General features: G+C 42.8%; 1 protein-coding gene across 1 annotated transcript; it reads right to left on the reverse strand.

The window, feature by feature from the left end:
* Window positions 1-1,100: 1,100 nt before the first annotated feature.
* On the reverse strand, window positions 1,101-18,476 carry gnrhr4 (gonadotropin releasing hormone receptor 4). The gene is made up of 3 exons (XM_034141510.1): window positions 17,952-18,476; window positions 1,632-1,836; window positions 1,101-1,531 (listed from the first exon to the last, which is right to left on the reverse strand). The coding sequence occupies exons 1-3, from the start codon at window positions 18,465-18,467 to the stop codon at window positions 1,101-1,103; spliced, it is 1,152 nt and encodes a 383-aa protein (XP_033997401.1). The 5' UTR covers window positions 18,468-18,476.
* Between the last annotated feature and the right edge of the window lie 4,922 nt (window positions 18,477-23,398).

The raw sequence follows: 23,398 nt of genomic DNA on the forward strand, positions 1-23,398 counted from the left end.
TAAATTAAGCATTTTTTTTTAGTCTCACAAAGCAATACAATCCACAACATAATACACTACTAACACAAATAGAAATATAACGTATAACAAATGGCATTATGGGTCATTTCCGCGTATTTCATAACGTTTTGACTCCAGTGTGATTTGTGCAACACAGCAAATACAGAATTGATCTTAGACAATTTACACAGTCAATAGCACTTCAACAACATGCAGCGCAGGTACATTCAATGCATGGAATTGTATGCCTAAACATTTTAAATGCCTTTGTGGTCCATAATGTTCATGTCATACAGTAAGGTTTGCAATGACAGAAAATCACAGTCTTTTATATCGCAAACACAACATTACAAATTACATTCTAGAGCAGTTTCCAATAAGCAATGAACAGCAGCAGATTACTGTAGGGCAAACACTCCCAATAAAACAACAATGTACACATTTGACACATAAAATGTAAACATAAAAGAGAAGCCACACAACAGACAACATATGATATTTTTGATCATCTTAAATCAAATGCACACATATTTGTTTCTGCTGTTTATTCGTAACAGAAAAAGAAGTACCGGATATTTTGAGATCCACTTAGTAAAGCCCAAATGTTTGTGTGTCCACGAGTGTGACTGCCTTTCAAACTGTGTATCAAAGTCCTTTTAAGGACTTTTATCCGAAAGATGCTAGAAAATATCTGTAAAAGACATTTTAAATCCATTTATAGGAACTTCAAGCAGATTTGTCATCATTTGGGCCTGATTTTTTTTCCCACAAGCCCTTAAGCTTCATAGGAATATCGGATCAGCAGTGTGTGAGATATTCTGTGTGATGTACAGGGTGACCCTCAGCCAATCACAGGGGGAAAAGGCATCATGCACCACTGCACAGCTTTTTGTCAAATCTGATCAGTGATGCAGGAGCAAACCAAGGCAAAGCAATAATACTCCATCGATTACATCATTGCAACGGAAACAAACAGATTTGTCTGCGAAAGGAGCTTCATATTTTCTAAGCAACATCATAAAACTGGCTGTATCTGGAGAAAGACTAAACTCAGTGCTGGAATATTCCTTTAATTCCTTTCATTGCAATTCGTCAAGCCATTAGATCTTGCTTACTGGGATGATTGGCCTTTTTATGCTGTGGTTTCCTTCAGTGTCTGTATTGTGACTACTAGAGACCATCAGGCGATTCATTTGTACAAGGCAAGTGTGGTTTTCCAATTCAGTCCGTTTGGTGAAAGTTGGACAACATCTTTTAAGACCCTGGTGAAGATGAATGGTGAAGAGACCATACGTGATTGGGTCCAGACAGGCGTTGAAGAGACCAAAGATAAACAGCATATGAGTCATTGAATGAGAAACCATTTCCTCCATTTTATCAGGAAATAACCAATACCACAGGCCTAACATGTAGTACGGGGTCCAGCAGACGATGAATGAAGTCACAATGACGATGCTCATCTTAAGAGTCCTCATCCGAGCCTTGGGGATGTTGTTGTGGGAGCGGCGGAGATGCATATCTCTAGACAACGCTGGAAGAGGAGAAAACACCATATTTGTCATGCACGGCTCCTTGGGTATCAGAAAACATATTTTATCTTTTCAAGATTTTGAAGGAAACGGGTCACTTACAGTTATTTTGGGCCATGCGGCTGGATATCTCGATGAGGATTCGTGTGTAACAGAAGATCATGATGACCAGAGGCAGGAGGAAGAGGCACACAAAGTTGAAAATGTTGTAGAGGGTCTCCTGCCAGTGCTGGACAAAGCTGCCGTGGGTGGTGCACTGGGTGAAATTCTCCGGGACTGTGATGGTCACTTGGTGAAAAATAAACATCTGCGTGAAATCACAAAAATAGTTTTGTTTAGTGATACATCTTAATCAGATAGACAAGACAGAATTATTGATATGAGGAGAGAGAAGGCTACGGCAATGACCAAAATTAATAAAATGTCATAATTGTAAGGTTGGCAAACTACCCTTGAAAAAAGTATATATAGCGCAATCAGTAAATGAATCAATCAATTCATAAAATACATATCAACTGCTTCTGAGTCCTAATAAATCACCAACCACAAAACATTTTTTTTTCTTCTCGTCATTTTTTCTTTTGAAAGTGCATCTTGGCTGATTCAGTAAATGTGAAGTGACCTAATATGTTTAAAAAAGAGCTGCACAATCATCGTAATTTGGCCCATAACAACACTTACTTACTTTTGCCGATAATTTTGCGATTCTTTTTAAATAATGTATAGCTAATTGTGATTGCTGCCTCACTCCAGTCCTGTCTGGGACTAACGCATTGAGTTGTTTCTTTGTCACATTCAACAATAGATCTGTAATCAGTACAATTACGGGTGTTACTTAATATTCTTGCCACATTTTAGCACGTTACGGACTCAGACAGTGCGCTAAAGCTAATTGCAGAGTGGTGAGTTAAAAAGTGTCTTGTTACTATGGTACTAGTCGGTCCACATTAAATGTAACCTAAAGTGAGACATTTCAGGGCTACCCCTTTTACTAAAATCTGCAGGTGGGAATCAAAACCGAATGGTAGTATTTGTTAACCGACCAATAAACTGTACACAGCTGTAATGTTACTGTTAAATGCATACTTGCAATCACGCTCACACACACACACCAATCAAAACCTACACAAATCCCTTTAAAAAGTGAGAATCTTGAGTAACACTCTTTATTTTAAAAGACATCATAAATGTGCATTTAATTTTTTTTCAATCTTGTATGCTGACAGGAAGTACATTTAGCTCTGGGCTTGCAATACACTGGCAGAATCCCTGGAATTGGAGAGCAACTACTAAGGTGTCTGAAACAAACATCTGGTGATAGACCCCACTCATCAGGTATCCCAGGCATTAACTTCCCAAGGCAACAGTCGTACGCTCTCAACTGATTCAGGACCAGCCATGGGGTAACAGTCTGAGCTCATTGTGTACTTTTGGAGAGAAGAAAACATGAAAAACATAGTTTTCCCTCTCTCAGACTTAAATAAAGTACAGCTTGACACATTGACATTGACCAAACAGGTCATCTAATTACAGGGTTGTTGGTTTGAGCCCTAGCCCTTAAAAGGGTTATTGAGCAAAACACACACCCACTTTGGTAATGATAGCCAGGTCACCGCCTAGCCTTTTCACAACCACCATCGATTTGTGCGCATGGGTAAATGCAATATATAGTAAATGCTGTCCATTTCATTATAACTCTGTAATGCTGTAATTATGTTGTCCACAGATTAATCATAATGAGGTGAAAAAAAAGTGCTTTTATAAAAATCTGAGTCTCAGTAGCTCGAAATGCTGGATTACTGACGTTATTCACAGAGTCCTTGACATCTTGAACGAGCGGTGTGTCATTAGCTGAAAAAATGTCTAATGTGTGCTAATGCATCTTGTGTAAGAACAGTAATTGCAATTCTGCAGACAAATGAAACAACGGCAGAGGAAAAACACACGACTGGGTTTCCCTTTTAGTTTCACTCTTGCATGCCTTGTGTTCTCATAAAAAAATTGGACAAAGATTTTAACAGTTCTCCCATGAAAAAAATGTCATCACATGAGTTGGTGCGATTCTATATTCAGGCAAAAATTCAAAATGGAAAACTAGATTGTATCTTCGACCACAAAGTTATGCAATCACATCAGATGAAAAAAACAAACGTAAAATAAAATAATTCAGAAAGGTGATTGACTGGTTAACACAAGCTCAGAATTATATCCTATCCCTTTTTTCCATGAAAATAAGTGTATATGCAGAGTTTTGAAACACAAGCAAACCTGCTAAAAATATGCCATATGTCACTGATGTGCCGGAAAGCAATGTACTAATACGGTTACTGTGGGTAATTATTTGTAACACTTGTATTATTAAAGCTTTCTTTCAAACTCTTAATCTCCCCAGGTGTCATTTGTCGATTGAGACTTTTCCCAAAAGCCAGATGTTGGTCGGTGTTAGTGAGTTTTTTGTCCAGGGAAAAGGGGTTTAAGATCTGGACATTCATATCACCTAAAGATTTTTAAAAAGTAATTCTGCTCCAATATCACGAAGATTTGATTCGGCAGCTCGTTGATCAATATCATATCCCTTACTAGATTATTCTGTTAGTGTTTAAAGTCCTAGTATACCCTCAAGCTATATATCAGAACTTCAATCTACATATGGTGAGGTGCCACAGATCTACAGATCAACATCCCATAATCTAATTTTGATATGGAGCCTTCTCAGCAGCTGCACCACGACTCTAGCATAGTCTCTTTGAAAATATAATAGGAAAGAATCTCTTGACACTTTTAAAGGTGTGTTAAGACCTTGACAAAACAGCAAAAAGATAACATGTTTTAAGTATAAACGTTTAACAACTGTTTAAAGGCAGGGTACAAACATTAGATTTTTTGAGTTTTGTATTGTTTTCTTCTTTCCTAAAGAGACATGATATGATTTAAACTGCGAGCAGTCTTCACTGTGATGGAAATCTTAAGGGAGAGTCAAACCTAAAGGCTAAAAGATGAGTTGAATTTTAAGAATACCTTGCAGGCTCTGAGCTAATAAATAAATAAAAAGAGCAGCAGTATAGCTCCTGGACATTAAAGTGAAGATAAATGCATTGACAGAGGCTCAGATGCACAACAGCTGAGCCTCTGTCAGTCAGAAGCTAAATATGTGCCAAGCATGAAAACGCTTCATGAACAGAATCCCAACAAACTCTGTGTCAGTATAGACGATATGCATCTTTGATGAACGCAATAAAACATTTTGTAAAGGATAAACCTTGTTTGTGTGGAAACTATAAGGCTGAAGTCCGTTAGTAAGCTTCCTGGACCAAAGGACTGTCAAGATAAAATGAAATACATTCATCTTTTTTTCCACGTTGTGACAGAAACGTCTCTGTCGAAGGTATGTCTTTAAAAGCTGTGAACAACCTGTTGAGTGGGGATTTATTTTTACCTCTCCGGCTCACCTGCTCACTGTCAATCAAAATGATGTTGTTCTTCCAAGATACGGTCCAACTCACAGAACTCTATTTTCCACTCCAATGAAAAAGACAAATAACAAATATGTCTTGCTGAATCTGAAGGAAAGTGCATGTCCAACGAATACTCAAAACACCTGGGAGATTTGCATTTAATGAAGGAATATGGCCAAATGATCATGCCACAGAGTCTAAGGTTTAAATATTTTATTCAGGGTAATTATCATGGATTGTAGCTTTGAAGAAATGTTGGAAGATATAGAACATTATATGATATCATACAGGCAGGCAGGACTGTGAAATAAGATGATAACCTTAACATTTTTCAATGTGAAAATAAAATAAGGATGGATGTTATTTTAAGAGGTCAAATCATTTATTTATGTGTGTTATTGTTTCTTTGTAAGTATGTTCACTTTAAATACCTTGTTGTGCTTTGTGTCATACATGTGTGACGCATGTAAGAGCTAGGGTTGAGCACTATCATAAATAATGTTTGCGTTGATGCAGTTCCAGTGCTTGAGAGCTAAAGTAGATCTCCTAAGCTACAGCAGGGTTGGATGCTGTGAGTGAATAACATTTGAATTACATCTCTGCTTACAGCCTAGATATATTATAGGAGAGCTTTAGTGCACATTCATTTATCCATAGTGACAGTCATAAATGATAGGCATATACACATGTGTGAATACTAAGATAATGCATGGGTAGAAACCAGCTGGCTCAACATGGTTCAAGACCTAAAATATGAAGGAAAAAAAGTGATCTTTTGGCAGAATGTTGCATAATATTTACTATCAATGTAATATGAAGAATTTAAACTCCACAATGACTGACTGCATTTGGAGGATCCTAAGTCAAAGCTGTCCACACACATCACTGATGCATTTATCACACAGCTTACATGTTCAGATCACGTCAGCAGCTGTCATTCAGGAATCCTGAAAAACAGGCATCATGTTCAAACATACGAATATATCTCAGTTACATATCTTAAAGGTAGGGTAGGTAAGTTTGAGAAACCGGCTCGAGATCGCTAGAATTTGAAAATACACAACCGGAGAAAATCTGCCACTTCTTTATAGAGCCCCTCCTCCAACACACACGAACGCGCACATGACCAATGAGGGCACGAGATACGTTTGTGCACAGATGGAAGGCTGACAGGCAGGTAGGCCATCCAGTTATTTTAGCCGGGCCGGCTAAAATGATTGGTCGTACTTTTTACAGTATTACGGCTTCCACAGATGACATTTCTTCATGGAATTTTGTCAAAGCACTTAAAGTGGACCTATCATGCTATATTTAAATGATATATTGTAGGGCCATACCTATATAAGGTATATTTATACGTTTCTGTTTTCAAAATACCAAACAGATCATGCATTTTAGCCATGCCTCATTTCGCTCTAAGTGCTGTTTGCTGTCTACGGGTCTGATTCTGCTGACCACGCCCCCCTGCAGGAGAGGTGAGCCATGCTCTGATTAGCTGCTGGGCTGTCAGAAGAGGGGGAGAAAAAGAGATCTCCGTCCTCCGTGTTTTATTATATAGAGTCGTTATTCATTTGTTTTAAAGCTCAATAAATAACAAAGAAGACCTTTGACCGGCACTTTTCTAATTTTTTCTGGAACATTTAAACTTTAACGGACATCTTGACCGGCGAAAGTAACTGAAACTGAAACTCTGCCGCACGGTCCCCTCGTTCCTTGGAAGAGGCGGAGAGGTGGGTGTTTGTCATCTGCTGGTGGACTAACCGGAGAGAATTACAGTGCTTGCCTCGACGGGGAGGGATTGCTCAATGCAATCCCTCCCCGCAAGCGTTTGCAGCGGGAGCAAACGCTTGCCTCCGGGAGGGAGAAAAAAAGCCACAGCGGAGAATAAACAGAAGGGTAACCATGGTAACTATGGGCGGGATGTCTTCTTCGCTGCTTTTGTGGCAGACTACAGCGCCACTTACAGGCCTGGCATATGTACTACAGCGTCTCCAGCGCTTTCGAGCGGCAATGGCCGGCCGTGGCCCAACCCCACATTCCCCTGATAGGTGGAGAGTTGGCCCAATAGCCGTAGCGCCACCGTCCTGACGTGGGGACAGTGTTCAAATCTGGATCAGTTTTTATCAGATCCGTTTCAGCCCCTTTTTTAGAGATTTGGGTATGGAGGAAAATAGAGAGGGTTGTGTTTTCTGACACTTGGTGAGTTCCCTGGAACACCGGGGACACATATTCATGTATAAAAGACGTACAAAAGTGCATTTTGCATGATAGGTCCCCTTTAAGATATTCATTGCTATCGGGATGTTAAGAGCATTCCATGGAATATAACAAAAAGTGTATCTCCAGGTCGGAAGGTAAACAGACACCTCATATACAGCAGGTGGGCGTGGCAGTATACGCGGGAGGTTTTTCTTCTTCTTCTTCTCTCGGTTTTTTGGCGGATTGCAACTTTAAGGTGCATACCGCCACCTACTGTACTCGCCGTGAAGATGTTTGCGGCCTGCCAGTAAACCCAAAGCAGAAGAAGAAGAAGTGACGTCAGCGGCTTCATTTGCCTAATCCACCCCCAGGAACTCATTTTGGTGTGAACGTGATCTGCTTTAAAACTAAAAGAGTTCTGATGAACTAAAGTTCTCATGAACTATTGTGGGAAAAGTACTTGGTGTGAACGCGCCTTATGAGAGCACTTCAAGGTTTCAGGGATAATTTATTGTCATTCTGCAACGTAGCGTTAAACAACTGAATTAACCATGTATTCTACATAATGAAAACATATCCAAACAGAACAAAACCAGGGATGCAATACTGTGCTGATTTTTTTCAATTTGCACTACTGTGCAGATAATGGCCGGAAATCATGTAAGAATGCAACTAATGCACAGCTGGAGGATTACTAATGCAACACTGAATCATCATCCCCCGTAACGCATGTGATACAGGTGCAAAGCTTGGAGTGGACTAAGCTTAGAAACCTACTGTTAATTATATTACTTGGATACCTGGATAACAAACCCTGCTTTTGAATCTAACACAAAACATAATGTGTATGTTTTTCACTAGTTTTAGGATTGAATCATTGTCAAAATGGTAAATGGTGATTCGATCCGATGAGCTTCCACGTTTTGAGAAATCCAGTACTGTACATCCAATAATCCGTCCAGTGCTCTAGCAACCTCTCTGTTACACCTGATGATAATACAGATGATTAAATGTCAGCTATACAACCCTGAGATTGATTCCAGACGCCCTGGTATTTTACATCTCTTCTCCTCCCTCCTTGTTCATCATCAAAGCCCTGAAATAATTGATAATTGTAAGGGGTGGTGTTGCTGAGGGCTGTTGCTAGTGGTTACCAGTGAGAAGATGAGATATGGACCAATAAGGTGTAGTTTTGAAGACACTGCACATGGCTTATACCTCTATAGTATCTGGCTAGATGTTATAACACTTGTGTCAGCAACAATGTTCTACTCAGTCTCAAAACTTGAAGGATTATATAGTTACACATTGTTTAGCTGATGTTGCACTCTGCTGCAAAAATGAAGCTTAGCGCAAGTTCTTTCAGGAAGACTGGGCATATATTCATTCACTCCGCAGCTGCATATAATCAGCTCATCATGGTCGTTCTCTTTAACCAATTACATTTCACCTCAATCTCCAGCAGCCAATCATCGGGCTGCAGTCAAACTTTAAAATGGTTCTCCTCTCTCCTTCAGTCAGCTGTCGTTTCAGGTGTTCAAGCTGCGGCCCGCCACCACAACATCCACCTCCTTTCATCACATCCAGTGCCCAGGAGAGCTAATCCAAAGACCTCATCACACCTCCTCTTCATCCCATCACCTCATCAAATCCAGATCTTCAACATCCTCTTCATCCCATCACCTCATCAAATCCAGATCTTCAACATCCTCTTCATCCCATCACCTCATCAAATCCAGATCTTCAACATCCTCTTCATCCCATCTCCTCATCAAATCCAGATCTTCATTTATCATATTTATCATAATGTGTCAATAAATCTTCTTTAAACAAAAAACAAAGTCTTTCCTGATTGAACTGAATCTGGATCCAAAAATATTTTGCTTGTTTTTTCTGGTTCTACATTTTTTAAAGTCAGATATCGTTTCACAAACCTCAGAGTAATATTTGCTTTTGTAAAAAGTAAACCTTACCTAACCCATCAAAATGTTAACGTTGCTCTACCTTGTGAAGTTGATCCGATGAACTTAACAAACGGTTTAATTTACAAATCCAGCAAAACGGAGAAACATGAGCACTGGTTAGGAGTCGTGCTGTTGTCCACCTGAGGAATGCAATTGCTGTGGTAACAACCAACTGAGGGAAACATATTGTTCTCCAGCTGCTAAACGCTCTAACTGTTCACCAGCTATTTGCAAGCTGTCTCTTTCTGCCATTTTTATTGGAGAGGTATATTGTGCAGGCAGGGTACAGAGTTTCAAAGTGTTTCGCTTAAAAGAAAGAGAGATCAGTAAAGTTGTGAGCCCTAAAACTAAATTAAATATGTTGTGAGAAAAACATTAAAAAGCTGATGTTTGCAGACGCTGTGAGAAACAACAGTTTTTGTCATTAAACATAAAATGGGTTTTTGCAGAGTTGTCCAGATTTGATCCTTTTGGCGATAGGGTTGTTGTTTTATTAAGCAGTTCTGCAAATGTCCTGAACACATTTAAAGCAAAGAATAAGCAGTGCAGAAGCCAGCATTCTTATCGTGCAACACTTTTGATTAAATTAAATCATCATGCAAATGCAGAAATGATATCAGAATCAGAATCAAGTTTATTGCCAGGTATGGTTGTGCAAACGAAAACGATATAAGAAGATAAGTTGCAATAGTAGGTCAAAAATATAAAGATAAAACAAATATATATTTTTAAAGAAACTATTTAGCATTACAAAATAATAATATTACACCAAATTTAAATGAAAATAAACAAAGAACTTTAAAAAGCTAAAAAGCTAAAACATTTAGGACAATGAATATATGACAATAAACTGTTTGGCAAACTACAGTGAACTTTATTATTATTTAACACTAATGGTATGTGAATAAATTGTATTAATTCATCCATGAAAAGGTCTGAGTTTTATTTTATTGTGATTGTTGTCCGAGAGTCTTGGGATACAAATAGTGCAGCAATGCTTGTGTATGCAAGGGGTTGTGCAGGTCTTAGTTCCCTTTTGATTTTCAAAGGTTAAAAAATAAACAGCAAAAAGGTTTCTGAGATAACTCTTTGCCTTTCAAGCAGAAGCTTCTCAGCAAAGATTGTTTTCCAAAAGGTCAGTGCATATGCAGGAAGAGTGTTATTTCATTAAATAGTGGCACTTATAACTACCCACATCAGCATGTGGTGTAACTATCTTTCAGGCAGAGTTTGTGAATATTACTGGCCACTAATTGGAAAAAATAGGCTACAGGTAAAACATGTGGATAAAGAGGACACTTTGTTTGTTTACCCCATTATTATTTGCAGCCACCATCTCTGCTGCCTTCAGTGAGAAAAAAGTCTTAAGAAGCACAGCAGCAGGAGCAACTAGGACTGGGCTGTGTATTCTCCCATGGCTCTTCAAAAGAAAGAAGGAAATCTTCAATTATTTGTGCCTATTGTCTTTCCTGTCACCTCTCCCAGGCTGCTGGGTTTCACCACCTGATAGCTAAATGCAGACTTTTTCAGATGAAGCTTCAAAAATAGAGCCAAATCATATGTAAGGCAGCTGAAGTGTGAAATCGGGAACATTACCTATTACTGACCCTGAAAATAATGTAAATGCATGCCACTGTGAATCAGGGAACAGTGGCAAAGGCTGCAATTCTAATCCGACTGAGTCAGCACTACAAAGCTGTTGTAGAAGTACAAAGAGTAATGCCTGTAATGTATAATTAATCGTATTTGGCAATTCAAGAAATAGGTGTAGGTACATCTGGATTTGATATTTAGTTCTGACTTAATGTCGCTGCAAATAAATTGAGAGATGTCACGGACCACACATCAAAGAAAGAGGCCCCGAGTCTTCAAAAATCCTGAGCGATTTGCATTTCAATAAAAAGATCCAACAATGCACTGAATAGGAATGAGAATAACAACAATGTGTAAATGAAAAAAAATGTCAAGGGCATGTTGTTCCTGTTTTTGGGCCGACCTTCTCCTTTTTGTGAATAAGATGCCAATTTAGTACTCCAAAATGAATGGATTGATAACAGGGATCCGATCAATCCTGTTGATTAGCGCCCACACCACTTTATTTTGACCTTTCATGTCTTAAGTTTGTGAGTCATCTCTTTCCATTTATTTTCTTTTTTTAAATGACTACACCGGTCGGTAAGAAAAATACTGTTTGTGCCAAACAATCAATCAGTTAAAGGTCCCATGACATGGCCATTTCTACTGATCATAATTCCATTGTTGAGGTATACTAGAATAGATTTACATTGTGCAATTTTCCAAACTCACATTGGTTTCTCATACAGCATCTCTGTATAGTATGTGTATTCACTCTCTGTCCTAAACGGCTTGTTGGAGCTCCTGCCCCGCCCCCCCCCTCCCTGTGAGCCCAGTGTGCTCTGATTGGTCAGCTCGCCCACTCTGTTCTGATGAGTCCACCACCGTTACAGCGGAACATCAGTGATTATGTTTTACAATGGCGTTAGCAACCAGAAAATGACACCAGTAATGACAAACAGATGAGAATGCTGCGTGGGGTCTGGGTGCCGTGTTGGCGGGACGTTGCGAGGCTCGCTGCTGCGAGGAGCGGACAGTGTGAGCTGGCTTACTGGTTTACACAGACTCACAGCCTCGCCGCGTCCCGCCGTCTCAGGCTGAGAAATCCGCGGAGCTGCAACTGCCTGAGAAAAGATTGAGTGTGTGTGTGTGAGGAAGTCCGCGAATTGGTCGGCTCCGCGGACGTAACGTAACGGCTCCGCGGATTGGTGCATTTGAACCAATTGGTCCATTGGGTCGTCGTTACGTCACTTGGTTCCCGGAAGAAACAAATGGAAAAAGAAAAATCTCCAACGAGGCGTTCTGGGGCAGCATAGACAGGTGTTTTCTGTGTTAAGAGTTTTACTCGCTACAGGGTGTACTTTGAGGGTTTTTGACTCTGCAGACCGTTTACATGCAGAAAAAGCTACATAACACACAAGGGGACGGGTAATAACCGGAAAAGCATGACATGGGACCTTTAAGGGTCAGTATCACACATTTGTGTTCAGCCAGCTGTTAACACATTGACAGACTCTAAGATTGTGATACATCAAATGACTTTCATTAGTCTAATAAATATGAAGCTGAAGTTTAGATTAGCATTAAGATTAACAAACAAAATCAGCACTCAGCTCCCTAATCAGCTCCTAATTAACACATTATGATTTATTTGTATGATTTGAGTGTGTCTACATTTAAAATCACCAGGAAAAAGCCTGCTACCTTAGCTTATTACACAACAAAGACCACATCACCCCAGTTCTCAAAGATCTGCACTGGCTTCCTATTACACAAAGGATACACTTCAAAATATACTTTCAACATACAAAGCACTTAAAGGTGGGGTAGGTAAGTTTGAGAAACCGGCTCGAGATACACTTTTTGTTATATTCCATGGAATGCTCTTAACATCCCGATAGCAATGAATATCTTAAAGGTGGGGTAGGTAATTTTGGAGAAACCAGCTCGAGTGCGCTAGAATTTGAAAATACACAACCGGAAAAAATCTGCCACTTCCTTACAGAGCCCCTCCTCCAACACACACGAACGCGCACATGACCAATGAGGGCACGACATAAGTTTGTGCACAGATGGAAGGCTGACAGGCAGGTAGGCCATCCAGTTATTTTAGCCGGGCCGGCTAAAATGATTGGTCGTGCTTTTTACAGCGCTCCGGCTTCCACAGATTACATTTTTTTAGGATTTTTTGTCAAAGCACTTAAAGGGGACCTGTCATGCAAAATGCACTTTTGTACATCTTTTATACATGAATATGTGTCCCCGGCGTTCCAGGGAACTCACCAAGTGTCAGAAAACACAACCCTCTCTCTTTTCCTCCATACCCAAATCTCTAAAAACGGGGCTGCAACGGATCTGATACAGACTGATACAGATTTGAACATTTCTCTGACGTCAGGACGGAGGAGCTCCGCCTACAGTATATGGCCAACTCTCCACCTATCAGGGGAATGAGAGGTTGCCGTGACATGGTAACAGCATGGTAACAGCATGGTAACATGACGCTCGTAACTCGGCCCCCTCCTTTGCAGGGGGGCGTGGTCAGCTGCAGCGCATGCAAAGACAGGGTGGAGGAGAGCAAAATAGAGCGAAATGAGGCATGGCTAAAATGCATGATCTGTTTGGTATTTTGAAAAAGAAAACGTATTAATATACCTTATATAGGTATGGCCCTACAATATATTATTCAAATATAGCATGATAGGTCCACTTTAAGATATTCATTGCTATCGGGATATTAAGAGCATTCCGTGGAATATAACAAAAAGTGTATCTCGAGCCGGTTTCTCAAACTTACCTACCCTACCTTTAAGTGCTTTGACAAAAAATCCATACAAACATTTCATCTGTGGAAGCCGTAGTACTGTAAAAAGCACAACCAATCATTTTAGCCGGCCCGGCTAAAATAACTGGATGGCCTACCTGCCTGTCAGCCTTCCATCTGTGCACAAACTTATCTCGTGCCCTCATTGGTCATGTGCGCGTTTGTGTGTGTTGGAGGAGGGGCTCTGTAAGGAAAGGGCAGATTTTTTCCGGCTGTGTATTTTCAAATTCTAGCGCACTCGAGCTGGTTTCTCCAAAATTACCTACCCCACCTTTAATGGACTGGGACCAAAATACATGTCAGAGATGCTTCACTGTTACGAGCCAGCCAGAGCTCTGAGATCAACAGGAGCGGATTTGACCTATGTGTCCTCAGTGAAGCTTTGGCCTGTCCCTAATTAAATGCACATTTTAATAACAGAGTCTATACGTTTAGTAGACAGATCTTGACTTCTTTCATCCCAGTGTGCTCACATAGCTGGTGTTATGAAATATGAAAGTGATTTTACTCCTGATAAGATACTTGATAAGCATTCCTATTAGCAAATCTCCTGCAGCCTCTCGGGTCAGGGATCCTTGACATCATGCTACCTGAATAGAAATCCAATTTGATAGAAGCAAGCCCCAACCTCATTGATTTTCAGTAGTTAAAACTAATTCTAAAGGACTTTTATGAATTTCTCATACTATTCAAACAACCAGTGACCAGGACCTTGTGCTTGTATGTGCATCAAATCATATCAATATTAATGTTAAAGGTATCATGTAGCATACAGAGTTGTCCCCGGCTCAATGGTGAGAGAGAAAAATAAAGCAGCAGTGGTTGAGTAGGCTAAAGAGTTGTTGAAGAGGGGGATAACATTAAGAAAAAAGCAATGAAAAAATGCATGTTTTATTCCACTGGGAATAAAACATGCATTTCTGATCATGGCTGTGACATTCAAAATAAAAGGGCAAATACAAAAGTTTGGGTTGTCTGCAGACACCACCACACACTTCTATTGGGTCATTAGTAATGAAGTTCATTGTTTTTCTGAAGAAAATGCTGCATATTATACCTTTAAGTATTGCGAAACATTGCACAACATTTTACAACACTTAATGTAATGAGTACAACAGGTGTAGGAAAGGTGCAGAGGTGTTTTCAGGTAGCAAATGTTTAGATGTGTGTTCATTTAGTTTTCTGCAAAATGCATTACAAGCTACAGTGCAGATTGACCTCCAGATGTATATGTCAAATACGTTTTTTAATTACCTTGATTCAATCAAGGTAATGGCAGCTGGCGGCTGGTGGAAAATATTTTAGGTGGGGCTGTGGAAATGGTGATCAAACAATACTAGGGGGGTCCTGGGGGATGCTCCCCCGGTAATTTTTTTTGAGAAAAGACCCCTTAAATGATTACTTCTGGTGATGTTAGAGGGGGGGAAGGACAATTTGAGGCTTAAAAATATGAGAAGACTGATCAATACCTCCATAACTTCAGTGTGGTTAGAGCTATGAATCTTCCAAAACTTCCAAACACCTTGTCCTGGACATAGTTTCTACAGCATAAACTGTGCAACAGTACAGTATGCCCACACAAACTGCAGAACACCGGGGCTTTGGGAACACTGATTTAATTCCCATTTAACCTGTTAAGGGGCTTTTTCCCCCCGTTTTTTTTCTCACGAAACTGTGTCTCAGGGCTTCTTAAAATGTAATAAACTATTCATGTGTCCTACTCAGAGGAAACGCATCTAACTGATGATATGAACCATGTTTACCGAAACAAAACACAAGTCTCACAAGAAGCGTCTAAATGAGCCCTGAGCGAAAAGATGCAAACGCACTCTAGGTATAAATCAATCGATATACTTATCGGATATGCACAAACAAGCTTACAAACTGAGATTCCACAAATTCTAGAAATATAAGTATCATCACTGAGCGATCAGAACTCGCGACAGGGGAAGCAAATACAGACATCACACAACGTAGCTTGAGGTAGCAAAACATGGAGATATGCTCACCTTTTGCAGAATAACAATTCTGATCAAAAACGAGAAAAACGCAGCTGAAGGTTAATCCATAGGTTAATCCAATGTGTCTGTCACTTTGAAAAATGATTGATGATCCATAATTCCATTTTTATGTCAAAAACTGAGTTTTCATTAGCTGCTAATGGTAGCTTCCAGAGTGTATGACAGCTTCCTGTTTTGTCTCCTTGGATACGAGTCCAAACAACTCACAGACTGCACCGGGCGCTCACGTAGGAGCCCTGTGACTATCAGATTTGACGACGCTGATTGGCTGAAATTATGTTTCGGCGGCATAGTTTAAAGATAGCAACAGTTGGCTTCTGCTGCACTTGCTGCACTCTCATCTGGGCGCTGTGCATAGCGCCCAGACGAGAGGGAGTAATGATACACGGGCAAGGCCAGGCAGGAAACATGTGACTTACCAGTAACTTTAGACATCGTAACACAATTTTAAACGAGATTTTATTGTAGATTATACATTTTACTGATACCAATTATATAATATTTACCTTGTTTATTAAAAATAAAAATAAAAATAAAAAATATATTTTTTAAATATATATTTTTTTATTTTTTTTATTTTTAATGTGGGAAGAGGGGGGGCGGCGCCCCTAGCGCCCCTATGGGCCGGCCGCCACTGCTTGATTGCCTGAATGTTGTTATATCTCTCACAGGCTCCACCCTCTACTGGACTCTATGGGTACTACCCCTTGATCATATCATGCAAGCATTCATCCACTGAGACTTCCATAAACGTAGCCGGGTCCGGGGCGGGCCTACCTGAATGCGGGTGCATCTCACCGTATAAAAGGAGGCCTCGCCTCATGACTGTCATCCTTTTCTCTTCAGCGAGCAGGATTAAACAACCTGAGCAGTAAACGAGAAAGGAAAAGAAAAAACATGGACTCACCACTCCTCGAACACCGGGCCTGTCCGACATGCACTGGCCTGATCGCGGGGGCTGATCCGCACCGGCCTGGGGCCGGACCACGCAGAGGACGGCCTAAGCCAGTCGCCAGCCTGCAACGCCTGCCGGATGTTCCCTCGGCTAAGCCGCCGACATCGTGGGGATCATTTCCGGACCTCAAGGTGGTGGAGATGGGTGAACAGGATGACGAGGTGCCATTCATGTTCGCCATCCCGAGGGGCCGGGTGGCCACGTTCACGGAGGAGGAAGACGACGAGGACGCCTCGTTGTCTGGTACTTTCGGGTCCGGCGGCCAGGAGGGTCCAGCACACAGGTCTACGCGTCTGGACTTCCCGGCGGTGATGACCCTGGCGACGGAGCGTGTGGGCCTACCGCTCCCCCCACCGCTGCCACCGAGGCCAGTAAGCCGCCCTGGAGGGTCCCGGGGGACGTAGTGCGCGCTGGGCCCATACAGGGCTGGAGGGCTCTCCTCGCCTGCCTAAGGGTAGGAGGGGAGAGCCCTCCACACTATAGTCCACACACACTCTGCACGGGGTCAGTATCTGAGTGTGGGGGACATGGGGCATTTCTCTCTCCTGAGCACTCTCCCCGTGCTCCTTGGGGACTCGGGAGAGGTGGTGCACAGTGAGCCCATACGGGGCTGGGGGCTCTCTCCGTCTGCCTATATGGGCGGAGGGGGGGAGCCCTCAGCACTGTTTTCCGAGCACACTTTTCGCGAGGTAAGCGTGTCGGAGTGTGCTCTGTCAGCCGCGGCCCAGACTTCTCCACGGTCACAAACCGAGGTAAAGGAGGGTGCGGTGCAGCGGCTGCTAACCAGAAAGCCGGTCAGGGGCAGTGGGATGGAACGGTGTTGTTGGACGACAGCGCGTGTATACATCGGGGCTCCGCCCACTGTACCCATAGAGTCCAGTAGAGGGCCTGTGAGAGATATAACGAGGGGTTACGTATGGTAACCCTTGTTATATAAGCACAGGCGGAGCCCTCTACTCGGGGCACTGTCTGTCCTATGCCGCTCGCTGAAGAGAGGTGTAGGATGACAGTCAGGAGGCGAGGCCTCCTTTTATACGGTGAGATGCGCGCGCATTCAGGTAGGCCCGCCCCGGGGCCGGCTACGTTTATGGAAGTCTCAGTGGATGAATGCTTGCATTATATGATCAAGGGGTAGTACCCATAGAGTCCAGTAGAGGGCTCCGTCTGTGCTTATATAACAAGGGTTACCATACATAACCCCTCGTTTCATCATGTTTCCTGTAGACATAACCAATTATTGAATTAACCTTCACCTTGATTTTCAGCAAACTAACAAGATGGATTCCTGGAGGATATACAATTGGCAGTGTTTATATAAGCTTTTTGAAGTGTACAACACAACTAAGCTTCATATGAGTGCAGTTTGTAGAGGGTTTTTTGTGGGTGTGTGTTTTCCATGTTTCCTGTGTGCTTTATGTGTTATTCTTACCTGAGGGAGCGAGAGGATTACACTCATCGTCCAGGCCACAGTCAACATGATTTTGCTTTTCCTTTTCGCCTCACTGATGCCCAAAGGATTGAGAATGGCAGACTGTCTATCCAAGCTAATGACAACAGTTACAAAGGCGCAGGAGTACATCGCCACCAGTTTCATGAACATCAGCAGCCTGCAGAGGAAATCTCCCGCCTGCCACTGCACAGTGATGTTCCACACCGCGTCCACAGGCATCACGATGAAAGTCACCAGCAGGTCCGCCACCGTCAGGTTCATTATCAGGATCCTGACGTGCGACTTGCGCTTGCCTCCGTTAAAGGAAGCCCACAGCACGACCAAGTTGCACACAGCTGACACTGCGCACAAAGTGAAAGTGATGATTACTCTGACTTTGGCCGCGGTGGTGAAAGTGGGCAGCTGGAGTGCGTGACCATCAGCGCTCGTGTTGCAGGCTGACGAGGGTTCGAGGCAGCTGCCATTCACAGCTGGATCCTTCAGCTGGTGGAACATAATTACCACCGGAGTCGGACTGACGCGAGGCACAAACTAAAGGCAATAAACCAGCTACTCCAACATGGTGTCTTTCTTCTCCATCTGCATCTCCAACTGGAACTTCAACAACAACAAAAATAAGGAATTATTTTCTATGCTGGTATTTGAAACACGCTATAAAGGTGCATGTGCTGTCAGCCGGCGGTGATGACCCTGGCGACGGAGCGTGTGGGCCTACCGCTCCCCCCACCGCTGCCACCGAGGCCAGTAAGCCGCCCTGGAGGGTCCCGGGGGACGTAGTGCGCGCTGGGCCCATACAGGGCTGGAGGGCTCTCCTCGCCTGCCTAAGGGTAGGAGGGGAGAGCCCTCCACACTATAGTCCACACACACTCTGCACGGGGTCAGTATCTGAGTGTGGGGGACATGGGGCATTTCTCTCTCCTGAGCACTCTCCCCGTGCTCCTTGGGGACTCGGGAGAGGTGGTGCACAGTGAGCCCATACGGGGCTGGGGGCTCTCTCCGTCTGCCTATATGGGCGGAGGGGGGGAGCCCTCAGCACTGTTTTCCGAGCACACTTTTCGCGAGGTAAGCGTGTCGGAGTGTGCTCTGTCAGCCGCGGCCCAGACTTCTCCACGGTCACAAACCGAGGTAAAGGAGGGTGCGGTGCAGCGGCTGCTAACCAGAAAGCCGGTCAGGGGCAGTGGGATGGAACGGTGTTGTTGGACGACAGCGCGTGTATACATCGGGGCTCCGCCCACTGTACCCATAGAGTCCAGTAGAGGGCCTGTGAGAGATATAACGAGGGGTTACGTATGGTAACCCTTGTTATATAAGCACAGGCGGAGCCCTCTACTCGGGGCACTGTCTGTCCTATGCCGCTCGCTGAAGAGAGGTGTAGGATGACAGTCAGGAGGCGAGGCCTCCTTTTATACGGTGAGATGCACGCGCATTCAGGTAGGCCCGCCCCGGGGCCGGCTACGTTTATGGAAGTCTCAGTGGATGAATGCTTGCATTATATGATCAAGGGGTAGTACCCATAGAGTCCAGTAGAGGGCTCCGTCTGTGCTTATATAACAAGGGTTACCATACATAACCCCTCGTTTCATCATGTTTCCTGTAGACATAACCAATTATTGAATTAACCTTCACCTTGATTTTCAGCAAACTAACAAGATGGATTCCTGGAGGATATACAATTGGCAGTGTTTATATAAGCTTTTTGAAGTGTACAACACAACTAAGCTTCATATGAGTGCAGTTTGTAGAGGGTTTTTTGTGGGTGTGTGTTTTCCATGTTTCCTGTGTGCTTTATGTGTTATTCTTACCTGAGGGAGCGAGAGGATTACACTCATCGTCCAGGCCACAGTCAACATGATTTTGCTTTTCCTTTTCGCCTCACTGATGCCCAAAGGATTGAGAATGGCAGACTGTCTATCCAAGCTAATGACAACAGTTACAAAGGCGCAGGAGTACATCGCCACCAGTTTCATGAACATCAGCAGCCTGCAGAGGAAATCTCCCGCCTGCCACTGCACAGTGATGTTCCACACCGCGTCCACAGGCATCACGATGAAAGTCACCAGCAGGTCCGCCACCGTCAGGTTCATTATCAGGATCCTGACGTGCGACTTGCGCTTGCCTCCGTTAAAGGAAGCCCACAGCACGACCAAGTTGCACACAGCTGACACTGCGCACAAAGTGAAAGTGATGATTACTCTGACTTTGGCCGCGGTGGTGAAAGTGGGCAGCTGGAGTGCGTGACCATCAGCGCTCGTGTTGCAGGCTGACGAGGGTTCGAGGCAGCTGCCATTCACAGCTGGATCCTTCAGCTGGTGGAACATAATTACCACCGGAGTCGGACTGACGCGAGGCACAAACTAAAGGCAATAAACCAGCTACTCCAACATGGTGTCTTTCTTCTCCATCTGCATCTCCAACTGGAACTTCAACAACAACAAAAATAAGGAATTATTTTCTATGCTGGTATTTGAAACACGCTATAAAGGTGCATGTGCTGTCAGCCTGCTTAATGGCACATGTACCATGGTTATGCATTATTAAAACAGTTCTGTCACATGCCACTTTAACGGGGAAAAAATGACCAAACATTCATTTTTAGCTTCCATTATATTTAAAAACATGAAAAGTGATCACAAAAACATGAGAATAATGGCACTTCCTCTAAATACATAACCTTGACTCAGCATTTAACCTTGATTCAGTCGTCACCATCGAGTACCTTGTCCCCCTTTTATAGCTTTTATTATGTTTTAATTTTCATCTGTTAATCTTTGAGATAGTAGATTTTTCCAATGCAAACACAACACAAATGCCTGTTGTTTTCATGCATAAAAGTAGAAAAACAAAGTATCTTCTAAAGGATAATAAACGTAGGTTTCAGAAAATACATGCAGCACAGGTGAGGAAAAAATACGCTTTTTAGGCTGAAGTGCACATATTTGCTGAACTTCTAACCTTCTCTTTCATTTTCTCACGGTTAAGCCCCCTTGCCTCGCCTAATTATTTCCAATAAAGAGAAGGAAAAAAAGGAACAAATCTAAATGTAACCAGTATTAGAGGCAGATAAAAAATATAGCTTACCTGCAATTAGAAGTGGAAGTGGAGCTGACAGTGATTTAACTGAGTGTATTTCTACTGCAGTCACAGCAGCTGTTGCTTTAGTCCTCTTCCTTTCAAAATGACATGCGGCAGTATTCCAGGTATGATCCGTATACCCACCACTAGAGCTGCTCTTATTACTCTCTTAGCGAGGACAGCGCTGCCCCCCTCCCCTGCTGATCAGAGTAAACCCCAGTGGAAATCATTTTTTAGTTTTCTAAATCTCCATTTAAAAAAATAATATCAAGAGTATGTCGGTGTATTATTTTGTTGTGGTTTAAGTTTGAAAAGTATTGTCAATTAATGGATAAACATCTCCATGTTGACTGTCTCTCCCATCAGCTAAAAGTGTCCAACAACATTATACTGGCCAAAGCAAAATAATACTGCAGAAAATATCATAAAAACGGCACACATTCTCCGTGGTATCAGTGTTATCTGTACAACTCCAGGCGCATTTACTGTAGGCCGAATTTACACTGCTTTTACGCTGCCTAGAGGATCTTATCTTGTTTGTCCAGTGGTCTTTCGGGGCTTACTGAGGTTATTTCCTCGCCAGTATCGGGACTCGCCGTGCCCTGCAGTGGGACGCGATGTCAATGTAGAAGAGCACTCATCTGAATGCCAAGATTAAATGCGTCTCGCCTGGTGTACTACCCACCTGTTCAGAGCCAGTCTACAGCTCAGTGCATTTCCACAATGTTTAGATTACTGAATTAGGCAAAAACACCAATACAACTTTTCTGGAATCTCTTTAACCCCTTTACCACACAGACGGTCTTTGCTTAACTGGTGACTCCCTTAACAGCCACTTAAAGCAACTGTCTGTTGCATCTACAATAACTAAATGGATTAATGTTGTGCATTACCGAGAAACAATTACGCAGGGCTGTTCACATCGAAACGTGTGGATCATTTAAAGGTCCCATGTCATGGCCATTTCTACTGATCATAATTCCATTGTTGAGGTCTACTAGAATAGATTTACATTGTTCAATGTTCCAAAATCACATTGGTTTTCTCATACAGCATCTCTGTATAGTATGTGTATTCACTCTCTGTCCTACATGCTCCTGCCCCCCCCCCCCCCCCCCCTCCCTATGAGCCCACTGTGCTCTGATGTGTGTTGATGTGTTACAATAGGGTTTGTTAGCAACCAGAAAAGGACACCAGTAATGACAAACAGATGACAATGCTGCGTGGGGTCTGGGTGCCGTGTTGGCGGGACGTTGTGGGGCTCGCTGCTCCGCTCGAGGAGCGGACAGTGTGAGCTGGATTACTGGTGTCATTTCCTGGTTGCTGCGAGACTGCAAGACAGCGAGACAGCGAGACAGCGAGACAGCGAGACAGCGAGGAACTCAGCCTGAGCACACACACGTGAGTGTGTGGCGAACTGTGAGTGGAGATCCACGGAGCCGATGCTGAGAAAAGATAAGGTGTGTGCCTGAAAAAAATGGAAAAAGAAAAATCTCCAACGAGGCGTTCTGGGGCAGCATAGACAGGTATAGGGGACGGGTAATAACCGGAAAAGCATGACATGGGATCTTTAAAACTTCCCTCCATCAGGGCCTGCCTTACTTCCGGGTAATGAGGTAACAGGGGTTGGGTTATGGCAGAGGTGTCCACACTCTTTTCACCGTGGGCCACATACAGAAAAATATAGGAAGGGCTGGGCCTCTCACTGGAGGTATATTGCCTCATAAGTTAGAAGTTAGAAAAATCAATCAAATGTAGGTAAATTGTGGTTGACATTGATGAAAAGAAGTAAGAACACAACACACACAGCTCTCCGTAGGGGTTTCATATATTGAGTTAGCAGCTAATTTCTTAAAACAGGAGGCTCAGGTTGCTTACGATAAGAGGAAATATTAAGCATTTATTTCAAGGGAACATATATATTTAAGAAGTACAATAGCAGATGTTTAATTTGTGGGCCATATTTCATTATACTTTTTTAATTTGCTGAGGGCCTATTCAAAATGGTCAGCAGGCCGCATTTGGCCCCTGGACCGTAGTTTGGACACCCCTGGTTTAAGGCATCGCCTTTCTGCAATATCCTAAACTTGCTTGGAGCTCCAAATCGTGGTGTACAATCCAGGTGTATTTGTGGTAGTGATGAGCCACATGGTGTGGTAGAGTGTTTCCGTTTTCTTTTCTGAAAGTTTTTAGATTTTTACCTGAGTAATGTTTTGTGGCACAGCAGTGAAGTTAGTTTTAGGTTGGATATTTGACAGACACTCACTCAGGATCCAGCAGCATTTCCCCCTCAGTTTCACAGGCTGTCTGCAGTCAAAGGACTGTTAGCTCATATCCAAGCCCTCACTCTTAAC

Source organism: Trematomus bernacchii, unplaced genomic scaffold, assembly GCF_902827165.1.
Source record: "Trematomus bernacchii unplaced genomic scaffold, fTreBer1.1, whole genome shotgun sequence".
Taxonomy (NCBI): domain Eukaryota; kingdom Metazoa; phylum Chordata; class Actinopteri; order Perciformes; family Nototheniidae; genus Trematomus; species Trematomus bernacchii.